Source organism: Poecilia reticulata, chromosome 10 (genome assembly GCF_904066995.2).
Source record: "Poecilia reticulata chromosome 10, P_reticulata-male-v2, whole genome shotgun sequence".
NCBI classification, from domain to species: Eukaryota; Metazoa; Chordata; class Actinopteri; order Cyprinodontiformes; family Poeciliidae; genus Poecilia; species Poecilia reticulata.
This window is the reverse complement of record NC_088839.1, coordinates 13,561,492-13,573,975: the sequence shown is the minus strand read 5'-3', so window position 1 is coordinate 13,573,975 and position 12,484 is coordinate 13,561,492. Positions and strand designations below refer to the sequence as shown.

General features: G+C 40.9%; 2 protein-coding genes across 4 annotated transcripts; one reads left to right on the top strand and one right to left on the bottom strand.

Moving 5' to 3' along the window:
- Nucleotides 1-323: 323 nt before the first annotated feature.
- pofut4 (protein O-fucosyltransferase 4) lies at nucleotides 324-5,711 on the bottom strand. 2 transcript variants are annotated; one of them, XR_014089213.1, is made up of 6 exons: nucleotides 5,606-5,711; nucleotides 5,029-5,367; nucleotides 3,575-3,955; nucleotides 1,627-2,249; nucleotides 854-1,486; nucleotides 324-815 (listed from the first exon to the last, which is right to left on the bottom strand). XR_014089213.1 is itself a non-coding variant. In XM_008419997.3 (5 exons), exons 2-5 carry the CDS (start codon nucleotides 5,365-5,367, stop codon nucleotides 1,336-1,338), a joined length of 1,494 nt encoding a protein of 497 aa, XP_008418219.1. In that variant the 5' UTR covers nucleotides 5,606-5,711; the 3' UTR covers nucleotides 324-1,335. The 2 variants fall into 2 exon arrangements, 1 of the variants encoding a protein (XP_008418219.1); XM_008419997.3 differs by having other exon boundaries at nucleotides 324-1,486.
- rab9b (RAB9B, member RAS oncogene family) lies at nucleotides 5,314-12,396 on the top strand. Of its 2 annotated transcripts, XM_081611373.1 has the most exons (4): nucleotides 5,314-5,378; nucleotides 6,924-7,049; nucleotides 7,274-7,341; nucleotides 8,545-12,396. In XM_081611373.1, the coding sequence occupies exon 4, from the start codon at nucleotides 8,592-8,594 to the stop codon at nucleotides 9,198-9,200; it is 609 nt and encodes a 202-aa protein (XP_081467499.1). In that variant the 5' UTR covers nucleotides 5,314-5,378; nucleotides 6,924-7,049; nucleotides 7,274-7,341; nucleotides 8,545-8,591; the 3' UTR covers nucleotides 9,201-12,396. The 2 variants fall into 2 exon arrangements, with proteins under 2 accessions (XP_081467499.1, XP_081467498.1); XM_081611372.1 differs by lacking the exons at nucleotides 5,314-5,378; nucleotides 7,274-7,341.
- Nucleotides 12,397-12,484: the final 88 nt, after the last annotated feature.

Sequence of the window (12,484 nt, the reverse complement as noted above, 5' to 3'; positions counted from 1 at the left end):
GGGGGGGATGAAATATGTTTGTGTGTCAGATACAATGAAGGATGTGTTTTATATGTTTTTTTATGTAAAGATTCACAATATCAGGTGGGCTTGGACAATGTAATTCGATAACATGAGGCTCGCTACGTTTAAAAACCTTTTTTTTTTGCTTATTTTACTCATCTCGATACAAAACAGTGTGCTGAAATGTACAATGCGTTGCTAACAAAATAAAATGATTTAAACAATCCTGGTATAAACGTCTTACAAAAGTAGTGTGCTTGAAAACACACTTACAGAATGAGAATTATTGCACAAAGAGGAGTTTAGTGTGTTGCGACAAGTTCTGGGTAATAATATAAAATATTTATCACAAAAATTCAGACTAGATTTGCTTTCAAAGAACAACTGCTAGTGCAGAGGTTTCCGCCTACAAAGTTGCATTTCTCAAACTCGCCTCTTCCCTCGCACTGTCACTTCAAGTAGCTGTTTGCATAAATGCGACTGGCTAATAGCCATTGGCCACATGCAGATTAGCTTTAAAGAAGCACAAGCAGTCCACTGGCTGCTGCCTTGATGGTCTTCACACACAGTTAGGCAGATCTCCTTGGGTGAACAGGACAGGTCCCCTTGGCTCAGCTCCAGTCCAGAGAGAGAGATAAAAAAAAAAAGAAGGAAGCTTTCCAGGAGCATTTGCCTCTCTGCACCAGCTGCACAGAGAGCATTTCCTACATGTCCTTCTAAAGCATCCCCTTTGCCCAAGTGTGACCTTGAATAGAAAATTAAAACCTGTTGTGGTGTCTACAAAAACCCACCTTGAAAAAGTATTTCTAACCCTTTACATTTTTCCATTCATATTTTGTGACACTCCAACCGTGTACATCAGTGAATCATACAATCACTGATCGTAGGTGCTGCACGTTCAATATGAGATCGGACTAATTGCAAAAATCATGCAAAATCTGTGTCTGGACGTGCAAAGCTTCAAATGATTTGAAGCTGATTGAGATGATTCTAGTATTGATTTCAGGGGACTGAATGCACATGCCTGCCTATTTGTAAACCGTGCATCATTTTCCATCAATTAAAAAAAAAAAAAAAACTTCACATAAAATCCTGATAATGCACATTCAGGTTTTGGTTGTAATGTCACAAAATGTGAACAGTATCCCAACCCGCTCCAGGGGTTGGGATACTTTAGTAAGACGCCATAATCCACAAATATAACGGTGTTCTGGCTCGGTTGTGTAACCGCGAGTCAATCCGTCGTTTAAACAGAGGGGACTCGTAATGTGGGCCCCCCCAGCCTCCGCAGAGCTGGACGGGCGCCACGCTCTGTTTGTTTCCGAGCCTGTGTCAGTGTTTCCCTCTGGCTCTGCTCACAGCTATGTTTTGGATGTGCTTCCACAGCAGAGAGGGGTCCGACTCGTTGTGTCTTATCAGGGACTCCAGCCCCTCGGCCTGGTCGAGGCTCTGCCAGTAATCCTGCGGCCATATTTGCAACCATCTGCAGACAGATATGCAAACAGATTAGGCTAATTTCAGAGGCCGGCTCAATTAGACAATAAAAACGATTTCTCTCCCCTCGGGTTGACAGAGCAGGCGGTATTCCCACCTGGCACAGTCAGAGATTTAACCCCAACTCACCCGTCATCTGCAGGCAGGTCTTTGATATCTCCGTACCCCGGGCTGGGCAGTGGGCAGCCCATGTGGGAGTTGCTGGCCATTTTACGCTGAGGAGGTTGGGTTTTTTGGGGGGCTTTCCTATATGCCCTCTCGGCAGCCAATCGGGCATTCTCCTGGTCACAAACATAACATTCAAACCCATTTAAGTAGTTAGGCTTGCTCATGTCGTTAACTCCCCACTCACGGGAGTCCAAGCCCTCCAGCAAGCGAGTGTTAGTAATCCTTCTGGGGTCCTTGAACTCTAAATATCTAACGTATTCATCGTCGTTCTCATCCAGACGCTTGAGAAAGTCAGCGAGAGCTTTGGGAGAGGGAAAGCTATCTATAATTACGACAGAGTGGTCGTTGGGCATCCAGTCAGCCGCCACCGGGGAGCCTCGGTAGACGGGCACGCAGCCCTGATGGAGGGGCCGCCACAGCTTCTCCGTCATGTAATCTGGACACACGCCATTCTCCAGCGCCAGGTGGAACTTGTAGCGGGCGACGAAATTCATGAATCCGGGTTCCTCGCCAGTAGCGGTGGCCGTGTCCTCCAGGTGTTCCGGTAGGGGCCTGTTGTTCAAGCATTTCCCATAGGAGTCTACCTAAAGACGGGAAGGAGAGAAGGATGGAAGCGAGAGATGAGAAGAAGCCGCTAGGACACATTTATCATGGCAAAATAATAGCAAACTTTTCCGAGCTCAGGCTCTATTTATGGAACTTGTGAAAACCCACAGAAAGGGAAGAAGAGGATGGGTGGATTTTACAGAACAGGCAAAGGAAGAAATAGAAATATTTTCCAAATCTACTCCTGTTTTTTATTTTTTCAGCCCTATGTAGAGCTGGGAAACACTAATCGACTTCCACACTTCTGAACTGCATAGGAACTCTTTTCTTTTGAAATAAATAAATTAGGATCACAAGACTGACCTTTGCTAATTGGCTTTTAACATTCTACTTTAAACATGTTACTTAGATTATCTGATTTAACAGAACCTGTGTTTTTTTTTTAAAGGGAGTCCTACTAGAGGCAGAGGACATTCGTCACTCTCCAAATTATCCACTTCATGGTGAATTTAAGCTCCTACCGTCTGGGAAGAGATTCAGGAAGCCCAAATCAAGAACCACCAGAACCACCAAAAACTCTTTTGTTAGCCAGGTCATTGTTCTGATCAGTTTTAAATGTGATTAGGTCAGACCTAGTCATTCAGCCTGTGTTATTGACATTTGTACGGATATTTCAAAGATTTGTTTTTCACTACTTTGCAATGTTGTTGTGCGATTGTGTCTGCGTTTGAATTTTTTTCCCACCTTGCTGCAGAGACAATTTCCCTAGAGGGACGACAATGAAATGGTTCTGATACTGAGGATGTTGTTTTCTTTTTAAGCCAGCAGACACAGATGAACATATATTTTTCATCTAAATGCAGAGAATATCAAGTCTGCACTTGATATTCTCTGCATACCGAGTTCCTCACTGCTCACTGCACTTGCAGGAGCCGTGAGGAAAAATCTGCCTGGCAACAACAACGAGAGTTAATGAGATTTTTTTGACTCAAAAAGGTTGTGCTGACCTATAAACTGCTTTCAGACAATATAGTACACCTCTCTGTTCCCAGATGGAGCATTAATGGTGCATTAAGGGCTAATGAAACCAAAACTAATTTCAGGTGCAGTTTAATAACAACTAAACACAAACCCTTAAGTCTTCTTAATAGAAACGCATTACATCAACATATATAGAACACTTGCAAATGATTCCTGAGCATCTACCTGGCTCATCAATGTGCAATTAATCAATAGAAGACAGCATCTGTATATTTTTGTCCTCAATGATGCTGCAACAACGGTGCTATTCTCTCATATGTCTGAATTTACCCCCCAAAAAATCTCATTCATTATAATTAAAGCGGAAACAAAAGCACTGTACCTCGATGTACTTCATGAGTTCGTGAACGTATCGATCTCTGTCTGACGGCACGTCACAGTGAGACTGCATGTAAAGAACAGGAGCCAAGCCCTCCCTCCTGAGGCGGTTCTTCTCCTCCAGAGACACAGCCACAGGCTCCAGCAGGTACTCCAGGGAGGGCAGCCACTGCAGGGTCAGGGGGTAGTCTGACTCCCTGCGAAATGTGGCCGTGTAATTAAACAGCCGGATTCCGGGTCCGTGCGAGAGGATGTAGTTGTTCATCGGTGACTCCTCGTGGAAAAGTGCCCAGGTCTGGTGGCGCAGGCGAGGGAGTGGAGCCTCGTATGCCCTGAAGTCCGTCCCGTAAAAGATGATGGATGCCGTCCTCTTGTACAGCTGGACCTTTTCGAGAACAGGTCGAGATGAAACAGGGCAACAATAATTAATATAAATGTACGCATATACACAGTGCCTTGTAGAAGTCTTGTACTCTTGAACTTCTGCTGATGTTTAAGATGCTAAAACCACAAATTTCAATGTGTTTTATTGATATTTTACGACTTAGACCAGGGGCGTCAAACTCACTTTCATTTTGGCGGTATATACCAGAATGTATTAGTAAATTTAACAAAAAAAAACATAAAATAACATAATTTTCCAAAGTCTGTACAAATAGAAGTCCATAAATTGTCCCAGGCATTTTCATTCAGCAGCTACCTCACACTGAAATAACAGCCACAAGTGTTTTGGGATATGTCATTACTGGGTTTATATTTCGAGAGACTGCGATCTCAAACTAAGTCAGACTGAATGGAGAGAGTCTGTGAACATCAATTTTTATGGCTTTCTTTAATGATTGGCTATCGTACAGCCATTCCATACAGTCATTTAATTAAGACAGCCATGTTTTGGTAGGTGTTCTGTGCTGCTGTACTCTTTTCCTCTCCAGGTGAGGGACTGAACACCTTATTGAGATATTGAAAGCTTTGGATATTGTTTTATAACCCATATATGCTTTGAACCTCTCCGCAGCTTAACCCCTGACCTGTCTGCTCTTCATGATGCTGCCGTTCTCTAACAAAACCTCTGAGGCATTAACAGAGCAGCTGCATTTAGACTGAGATTGAATCACACACAAATTAACTGTATTTACAAATAAGGTGACAACATCTAAGAGAAAAATGGTGGGAGTGGATTTTAATTAAACAGATCAGCATAAGGGGGGTAAACACATAGGCACGCCACACTTTTCAGATTCTATTAAAAAGGAAAAAAGGGAGAGAAGGGGGTCAGTTTTGATCTACTTGTGTTAATCACATACTGCTTATAAAATACTTTGAAGTTTAGTGTTCCAACGTCACAACGAGTGATAAAGTAGGAGGAGTATTAACACTAATGCAAAACACAGTATTTTCCTGCTACTCAAGCCCAGACTTCCAGAAAAAAAACTTTAGTTGTTGGTCTCTCTTGTATACCTTGCGATTGCTCGTCACCAAGCAGGAGGACGTGGCGCAGTCGATGCGTTCAGTGTCACCGGGGAAATGTGGGAAAAGTCCCCCGCTCCACCACAGGAGAATGGGCAGCTCCCTTTTGCTGCGGCGGTCACTGTTCCCTGGTCCTCTGTATGAGGAGACGGAGGCAAACTCCATGTCCGACAAAGCGCTTTGTGGCTGAAAGGCTCCTCGGTCCGACACGTCCAGTACGTCCAGGAGCAGCTGGTCTCCAGAGAGAGAGGCGAAGGAGACCCACACCCAGCAGAGGACAGCGAGCAGCCCCAGACCCACGCAGGGTAGCAGCCTCCTTCTACCTGCCATCTGCGGAACGGGTAAAACAAATAATAAAATATAGGTTCCCCTACCTCCATGTTCACTATCATAATGTGTTATTCAACTCTGCCAAACAAAGTGAACATCTATGGGACTAAACCTCCCAGTTATCCAGATATATCGAAGCAATAACGCCATTTTTCCCCTATATCACTATGAAATACACAAAATGCATACTAAATATTTAAGAAATAAAATATGTATTTGTATTAAGAGTAAAACTTGCCTCTGATGAACGCTCCTAACGGTTTAATCGCCAACATCAGTAACAACAGACTCTTCCTCGTCGCTTCAAATGTTACCCTCCTCTGGCGCCACCTACAGCCAAGCTAAATGAAAGCAGCAGTAAACGCAGAATCAGCCGAGTTTGTTGAGTTTTTTTTTTTTTTTACAATCTCAACACTTTCTTGCTATGTCCTTTCATCTCATGGCGAAATTCTGTAAATAAGGCAAATATGATAATATGATTGAGCTCAGTTATTAACACAACACATAAAACGTAACAAATACTTTCGTTTTAAACAAAAAAGTTGCAGATACTATATAGCCCCAAAAATATTTTGAATTAAAAAATATACTAATACAATGTGTATGTTAAGATATACAAAGAAAAAAGTGACTTTTAACAGCTTGCTGCTCAGACATGGTATTCCACATACCTTAAATGTAGCGAGAGGTTAACTGATATAGATCAACATACCACCCATTTAGCCAATCTACAACTTTCTTGCCTTGGATTGTTCCTAACCAATGTTTCAATGTGTAGCTCATTTCAGACAACGTTATTAAACCACAACAGAACATTATCCATCTTTTAGATCAAAGTCATGTAAACTTTACTGTCTATCTTTACTTCTCAGGTCTTCATTTAAACTTTAGCTAACATATAATTAGTAAAATTATCTGATTCAGTGACATTAAGTCATGTATGGACATGTCACCAAAGATCCTTCATTTGTTTTCTTTGGAATGCAGCCTGTCAAGCCTCCTTGTTCTCCTGACATTTTAGGGGGCTTGACTTAGTTTCAGTTGACTGAAAAAAATGCTGTAGAAAACAGTTTAGACTTTGCAGTCTGCACATGTATGCACAGGTTTCACTGAAACATTCCTGGTTACTTCTACCGGACAAGCATTTAGCTCAAAGTCAGGTGTCTTCAGTGCTTATCGTTTAAAAGTCTCTGCATAATGTTTCAATTACAGCTTTATTCACAAATTCCAACGGTGTGAAAAATGATTAAGAGAAGGTTTCTCAGGAAACACTTTGCAGTGTCAGGGCCATTTGCATCCAAAAGGCAGAAAGAACATTGACTCCAAGTCAGAATGTCAACACATAAAGGTTAATTCACAGAAAAGACATTGTATTTCATAGACTTCTAATAATATATATACATTTAATGATAGAACCAAATGGTTAATTTTATAATATATATTATATTATATTATATTATATTATATTATATTATATTATATTATATTATATTATATTATATTATATTATACACAAAAATATTGCTTGAGAAAATAAATAAACAAACATTTTTCAGGTGCCTTTGCGGGCTCTAGGACCCAGGTTCCCGCGGCTCTTTAACGCCACTGGGCACGTCACGACACGTCTCGGTCAGATGCAGGGGAACTGGGCAGACCTCGCAGTGTTATTGACCAAAAACAAGGTGAGTGATAAATTGTATGTGTGGTTGGCGCATTCATCTAGGGAAACAAATCACAGAAGGAATACATTTCATTTGTGTTCAGCATTAAGTTTTTCTCTTTTCTTTTCTTCCACATAGTTGTAAGTTGGTTACACAGTGAGGCTAACGGTTAGCTTGACCAGCAGCAGAGTGTCAACAAGCTGTCAGCTTAGCTTCTGAACCGCTACTCTTCGTTTCATTGTCAGGAGGCTGAGCAGGATTTCAGTGTCAGCTGCTCGTTTCGGTTCCTTGTTAACTTCTGCTTTCTGAACAAGTGAGTTCAGGAAGAGTTTTTTATTATTTGTTGTTGTTGCCTTCAGTCAAAGTGGACAAGCTTGAACATGTCAAACTTGATGTTTGTTTTGAGGTTGCAAAACACGCTGTTATCACTCAGATTGTCGCTTCCATTAATGTGATGCAGCTGCTTATTTTTCCCCCTCCCTCTCTAACAGGGTGGTTTTATGTTCATGTTCATCTCCTTAATATTGTTCATTCTATTATTTTTAGGCTTAAAAATAATAATGCTTAAAGTAATGAAAAACTAGGCTGGAGACGTCTCGGTGCCTCACCCCTGTCGCTCTGCTTGTGAAACTGGTTAAACCATTACAGATTTGTAATATTGGTTTCATTCCCCAAACAGTTTTCATGCAGGCGTGCTTAGTCTCAAACCCAAGGTCTAGAAGCCCTAAAGTTTTCTTTCACTATTCTTTTTATTGTGTTATAGCTATTTAAAAAAAACTATAAAACTGAATCTGAGTATGAAAAATCAAAAGCAGACCTCAAAACCTGATACATTTTATGTATAAAGCGCCGTCCTTCACTATGTATTTACAAACACAAAAGAGACTTGATATTAAGCATGTTGTGAATGTCAACTGAGAAGAGCATAATTTGGAAATTACCATAAATAAGATTAACTTTAGCCATGAGTGCAAAGGAAATATTGTTTTCTTTTAAACCATTTAAAATGCAATTGCTGCGACTGTTAAGATTTTCATGCAAATTAAAATAACTATGTATTTTTATTTTGTTGCCGTGTGTCATAATAGAGCTGACGATTTACTCTTGAGAAAGGTTGCACCCATTTAGTTTACTCACAGGAGATGCTTAATGAATCCGATGACAGCACTGGTGCTACTACTTTCCATTCACACGGAAACAGCAGGTGTTTGAGGATCTGAGCACACGGAATCACGATAACAGTCTCAAGCCGATGTCCGCACAGCTGTAATCTGATCCATGCACTTTAGCTGTGCATGCGTATTTAATGATTTGTGAGGACGGTAAGGTTTTATAATGCACATTTGATGCCATCTTAAATTACACGAAATTCCTTTATTTGTGACGGTGTAGGGCTTTTTGTAGCTTCTCAATTATTATCCAAGACTAATTTGAATGTATTCCTTGATTGCTTATCGTTTCTTGCTGTTCTTTCTCTCTCTTGGTTACGTTGACACTGATCTTCCACCCATTGCAGTGGCCTGAAACCCACCAGAGAGGCCTAACTGGGTGGGAGGAAACACGATGAGTAGGAACAACGTGCTCCTGAAAGTGATCCTGCTGGGAGACGGCGGAGTCGGGAAGTCCTCTTTGATGAACCGCTACGTCACAGACCGTTTTGACTCGCAGTCGTTTCACACCATTGGCGTAGAGTTCCTTAACCGAGACTTGGAGGTGGACGGGCGCCCGGTCACCCTTCAGATCTGGGACACGGCGGGTCAGGAGCGCTTCAAGTCGCTTCGCACCCCGTTCTACCGGGGCGCAGACTGCTGCCTGCTCACGTTCGCCGTCAACGACTTGCAGAGCTTCCTAAATCTCAGCTGCTGGAAGAAGGAGTTCATGTTCTACTCTGACGTTAAAGAGCCGGAGAGTTTCCCTTTTGTGGTGCTGGGCAACAAGGTCGACATGGAGCGAAGGGAGGTCGGGGAGGACGAAGCACGGGCCTGGTGCGAGGAGAACGGCTGCTGCCCTTACTTTGAGACCAGCGCTAAAGACGACACTAACGTCACGGCTGCGTTCGAAGCAGCTGTCCGGGTGGTTCTAGCTGCTGAGGACCAGATCGGTCACGCACTACTCGGCAGCACGATTGATCTTCATGGCAACCGTAAAACCTCTCGCGGCTCATGCTGCTGATGGTTCATGGGGTACTAAGCTTTTTCTCGCTGAAACTTGCCTGTTTGTTCTGACAACAGGTGTACTGTAGGCTTAAGGTACAGCATCCAGTAAGGACACTATGCAGGAGATGCAGCTTGTGTGAAGAAGCTGATGTCGGGGATTTCAGCTGCTGTCTTGTGAGCTGAATTGTTGCTCTTATGAAGGCACAGGCATTCTGCGACAGGCGCGCTCGTCTTTTCTGCTTTCAGTGCTATCTCACAAAATATTGCATCCTTCTCTGTTTATATGCGAGGGTGGTATCAAATAATGGAATGAAGCATTGTCTTTTATCTCGTATACTGGAAGACAAAGTGTCAGTTTTCTCATAAATACGCAGAAATACGGAGTTGCTATGTTTTCTGATCTCAAAGTGATTAGGCGTGGGTTATTGGTATGAAGATAAAAATGAAAGTAATGATTTCAATAACCATGAAAAACCCTCCATCGCAACACTCATATGGTTTAAAATTATTTTTAAAGAGATACAAGAGAAAGTCCTGGAGTTTTCTCTCCCTGCGTTGCCCCTCCTCCACTTGTTTTTTTTCCCCTTCTACTGACTGAAAGTAGACCAGTTTAGTAGTTTGAAAATATTTCCAGCTGACCGTCACCTTTATTAAAGTGGTGCTGTTTTAAAATGACTGTTTTAAGAATTATCTGATAAAATGTGTAACGAGCCATTACATCACGGTATTCATTTTAGTTTGCATAAGCAAACTATGAACATCTCAAACTACATGGAATCCCTTGACTATCTGAGCTGCTTGTATTGATTAGGTTTGGGCCAGTATGAAGGTATACTTGGTCATACCGTTTCAAAGGTCTAAAGTTATTATACTATGATAAAGTGACGATGTAGCTAAAATTTTCTTTGGCTGCCCCTCCTCCATGTATATAAATGTGCACTGCTGGTCAGATTGCTGAAAGAAATTAGGTTTTATTTTTTCATACTCAAAGAAAAGCCCAATCCGGCCTAAAAAGACGGTCAAGGTGTCGAAAAGAACGCCATCCTTCGCCCTTGCTTGGGTGTTTTAATGCTGCATTTGGAAGCTTGAAGCTTACTAGTGAACTGTTGTGACTAAAATATGCAACACATGATCAAATCTTTGCGTGAACAGAGGTAAGCTGTTGTTTCTACTGGAGACTACAGACAAAATTTCATATCAGTCCATACCTAATGGTGATATACTAAAAAGTATTAACTATGGTACTATACTGTCGAGTTATGAGCAAAAGCATGCGCTACACACAGACCATTTGAGTACTACAGTTTACACAAATGCTGACTGAGCTTCAATTTGTGGTACGATAAACTACAAACGTTAGTACTCTAAAAAAGAAAGGCTACAAGGTACATTCAGTAGAAAGGGAATGTTGATCATCAGGTTTACGGTTTTGCCCGTGAGCATCAGTTACACGGTAGTGTTTTGTTTGCCTCTGCACTGTGTTGAGGCTGGGTGTAATTGAGAATTTAATGTCTCAGCTGTGACAGTTTACCAGGCAACGAATGCCTGTTGAACAAAATAATTAAAAAGTCGTTCTGCCTCTGGCGTTTTTCTTTTTTTATTTCTATCCAACAGTTACATTGGGCTTCAATGTTTGATCAGGGACAGTTGAAGAAACTTTTCCTTGATGGGTTGAAGAGCTCTAATTATTAACGGCCTCCCTGTAATCCTGCGTCGGCCTCAACATTCCAGGCTTCTAACTTTGCCTCCTGAGGGTCTCCTGAGTATTACTGATAAATGAACATCTCATTACTTCCGGTGTGTATATTCTACATCACCTCTTCATTCTTACAGCATTTTCCAAAAACATACAAAGCACTTGGGAAAGTTTACATCCGTCATTGTATTCACATACCTGACACTGGCCACATGTACATTTCACTTTGTTTTTATTAGGGGTGGCCAGAAGGCTCTTGTTTTTTTTTCCATGTATGGTATTGGATAATGTTACAGCTAATACTGATTTAAACTGAACTGTCATTATGTATGTGTAGTACTTTATTTTTTTCCAGATAAAATTGATTATCTTTTTAACTAGAAGGTCCTATATTATTGTATCTGTTTCATTTTGTTTGTCTGTCACAGCCTGAGATGCATCGTTTACCTACCAAGATCAAAAGTATAAACATTTGTCTTTTTGAACTAATGGTAATTGCAAGAATTCACTGTGAAAGTGAACTGAGTAAGGTACTGTTACTTTAATCAAGCTATAAGCTGATAATGAGTTTGTTTGTGTTGGGTCATTTCACCTCCTTGCTACTTTGTACTACTGTAGTTTTTCACTTTTTAATACATTGATGTTCCTGATATGAAAAAGAGAAGTCTGCTACATGACCTAAAACCCTTCATATTCGTCCTGTAGATGTCCCATACTTACATTGCCAGCCTTTGACTTAAATTACAGGTATGCTGTAAGGAAATGTGATTTTGAGACTAAAATCTACCCACAACTTGTTCATTAATTTTATTTTGATCAAATGTCTCTTGTGTTTCATAAATTGCGCAACAGGCTTACAAAATGAGATCAAAACTACAATCAGTGTCAATGGCTCATATTTAAATATAGAGGATTTAAACATTTTTTGCAATTACCTCCGTCTCCTAAAAATGGATCACTACCAATAGAAATGAAATGAGACATGGGTAAGTTTTAAAAAGGCAACTCTTTGGTGCAAATTGGCAAAGGTGTAAGATGACCCAGTGTTGCATTGTTTTACAAAAACTGTGAGCTGAAGATGTAATTTAAAGACTACACCAACTCTTAAAACGAGGGCTAATAGCTGTTATTGTGATTTAACTTCATTTTCTTACACTGCTGCTTGAGTTTTATCTAGTTTTCACTGTGAAGTCTTTTTTAACCTGAAATCAACATTGTTGGTAAAATCAGTGTTGGCCAAGAGCACATTTCCTATGTTCTGATCATTTTCCCCATGTTTAGTATTTATGAATGTAATCTTTCCATGTTTTTAATTTGACATTTTTTAAATGTAAAAATACTGTTTTACTTCATGTGCTCAACTCATGAGCGCAGCTTGATCTGTGCAGAACAATAGTTTCATTTTGATTATGTGCTGATCTGAGATAGCTGCCCTTCCTCTACTTTGCACTAGTAATAGTAACGCTAAAGAATTCATCTCCAGTGCTTGGCTTCAAATAAAGTGTGCATCATACCAGATGGTGACTCTGTTTACATTTTTACACCTGGAAGACTACTCGTTTCATTCTTTTTCATTCTTGCCATCTGTAGTCGCATTATAATCC

Excerpts from the sequence above, each read along its gene's own strand:
- pofut4 (XM_008419997.3), bottom strand. The coding sequence starts at position 5,367 with ATGGCAGGTAGAAGGAGGCTGCTACCCTGCGTGGGTCTGGGGCTGCTC. Across the intron at positions 2,250-3,574 it reads AACTCATGAAGTACATCGAG|GTAGACTCCTATGGGAAATG; the intron begins GTACAGTGCTTT and ends TCCCGTCTTTAG. Across the intron at positions 1,487-1,626 it reads GACCTGCCTGCAGATGACGG|ATGGTTGCAAATATGGCCGC; the intron begins GTGAGTTGGGGT and ends ATCTGTCTGCAG.
- rab9b (XM_081611373.1), top strand. The coding sequence starts at position 8,592 with ATGAGTAGGAACAACGTGCTCCTGAAAGTGATCCTGCTGGGAGACGGC.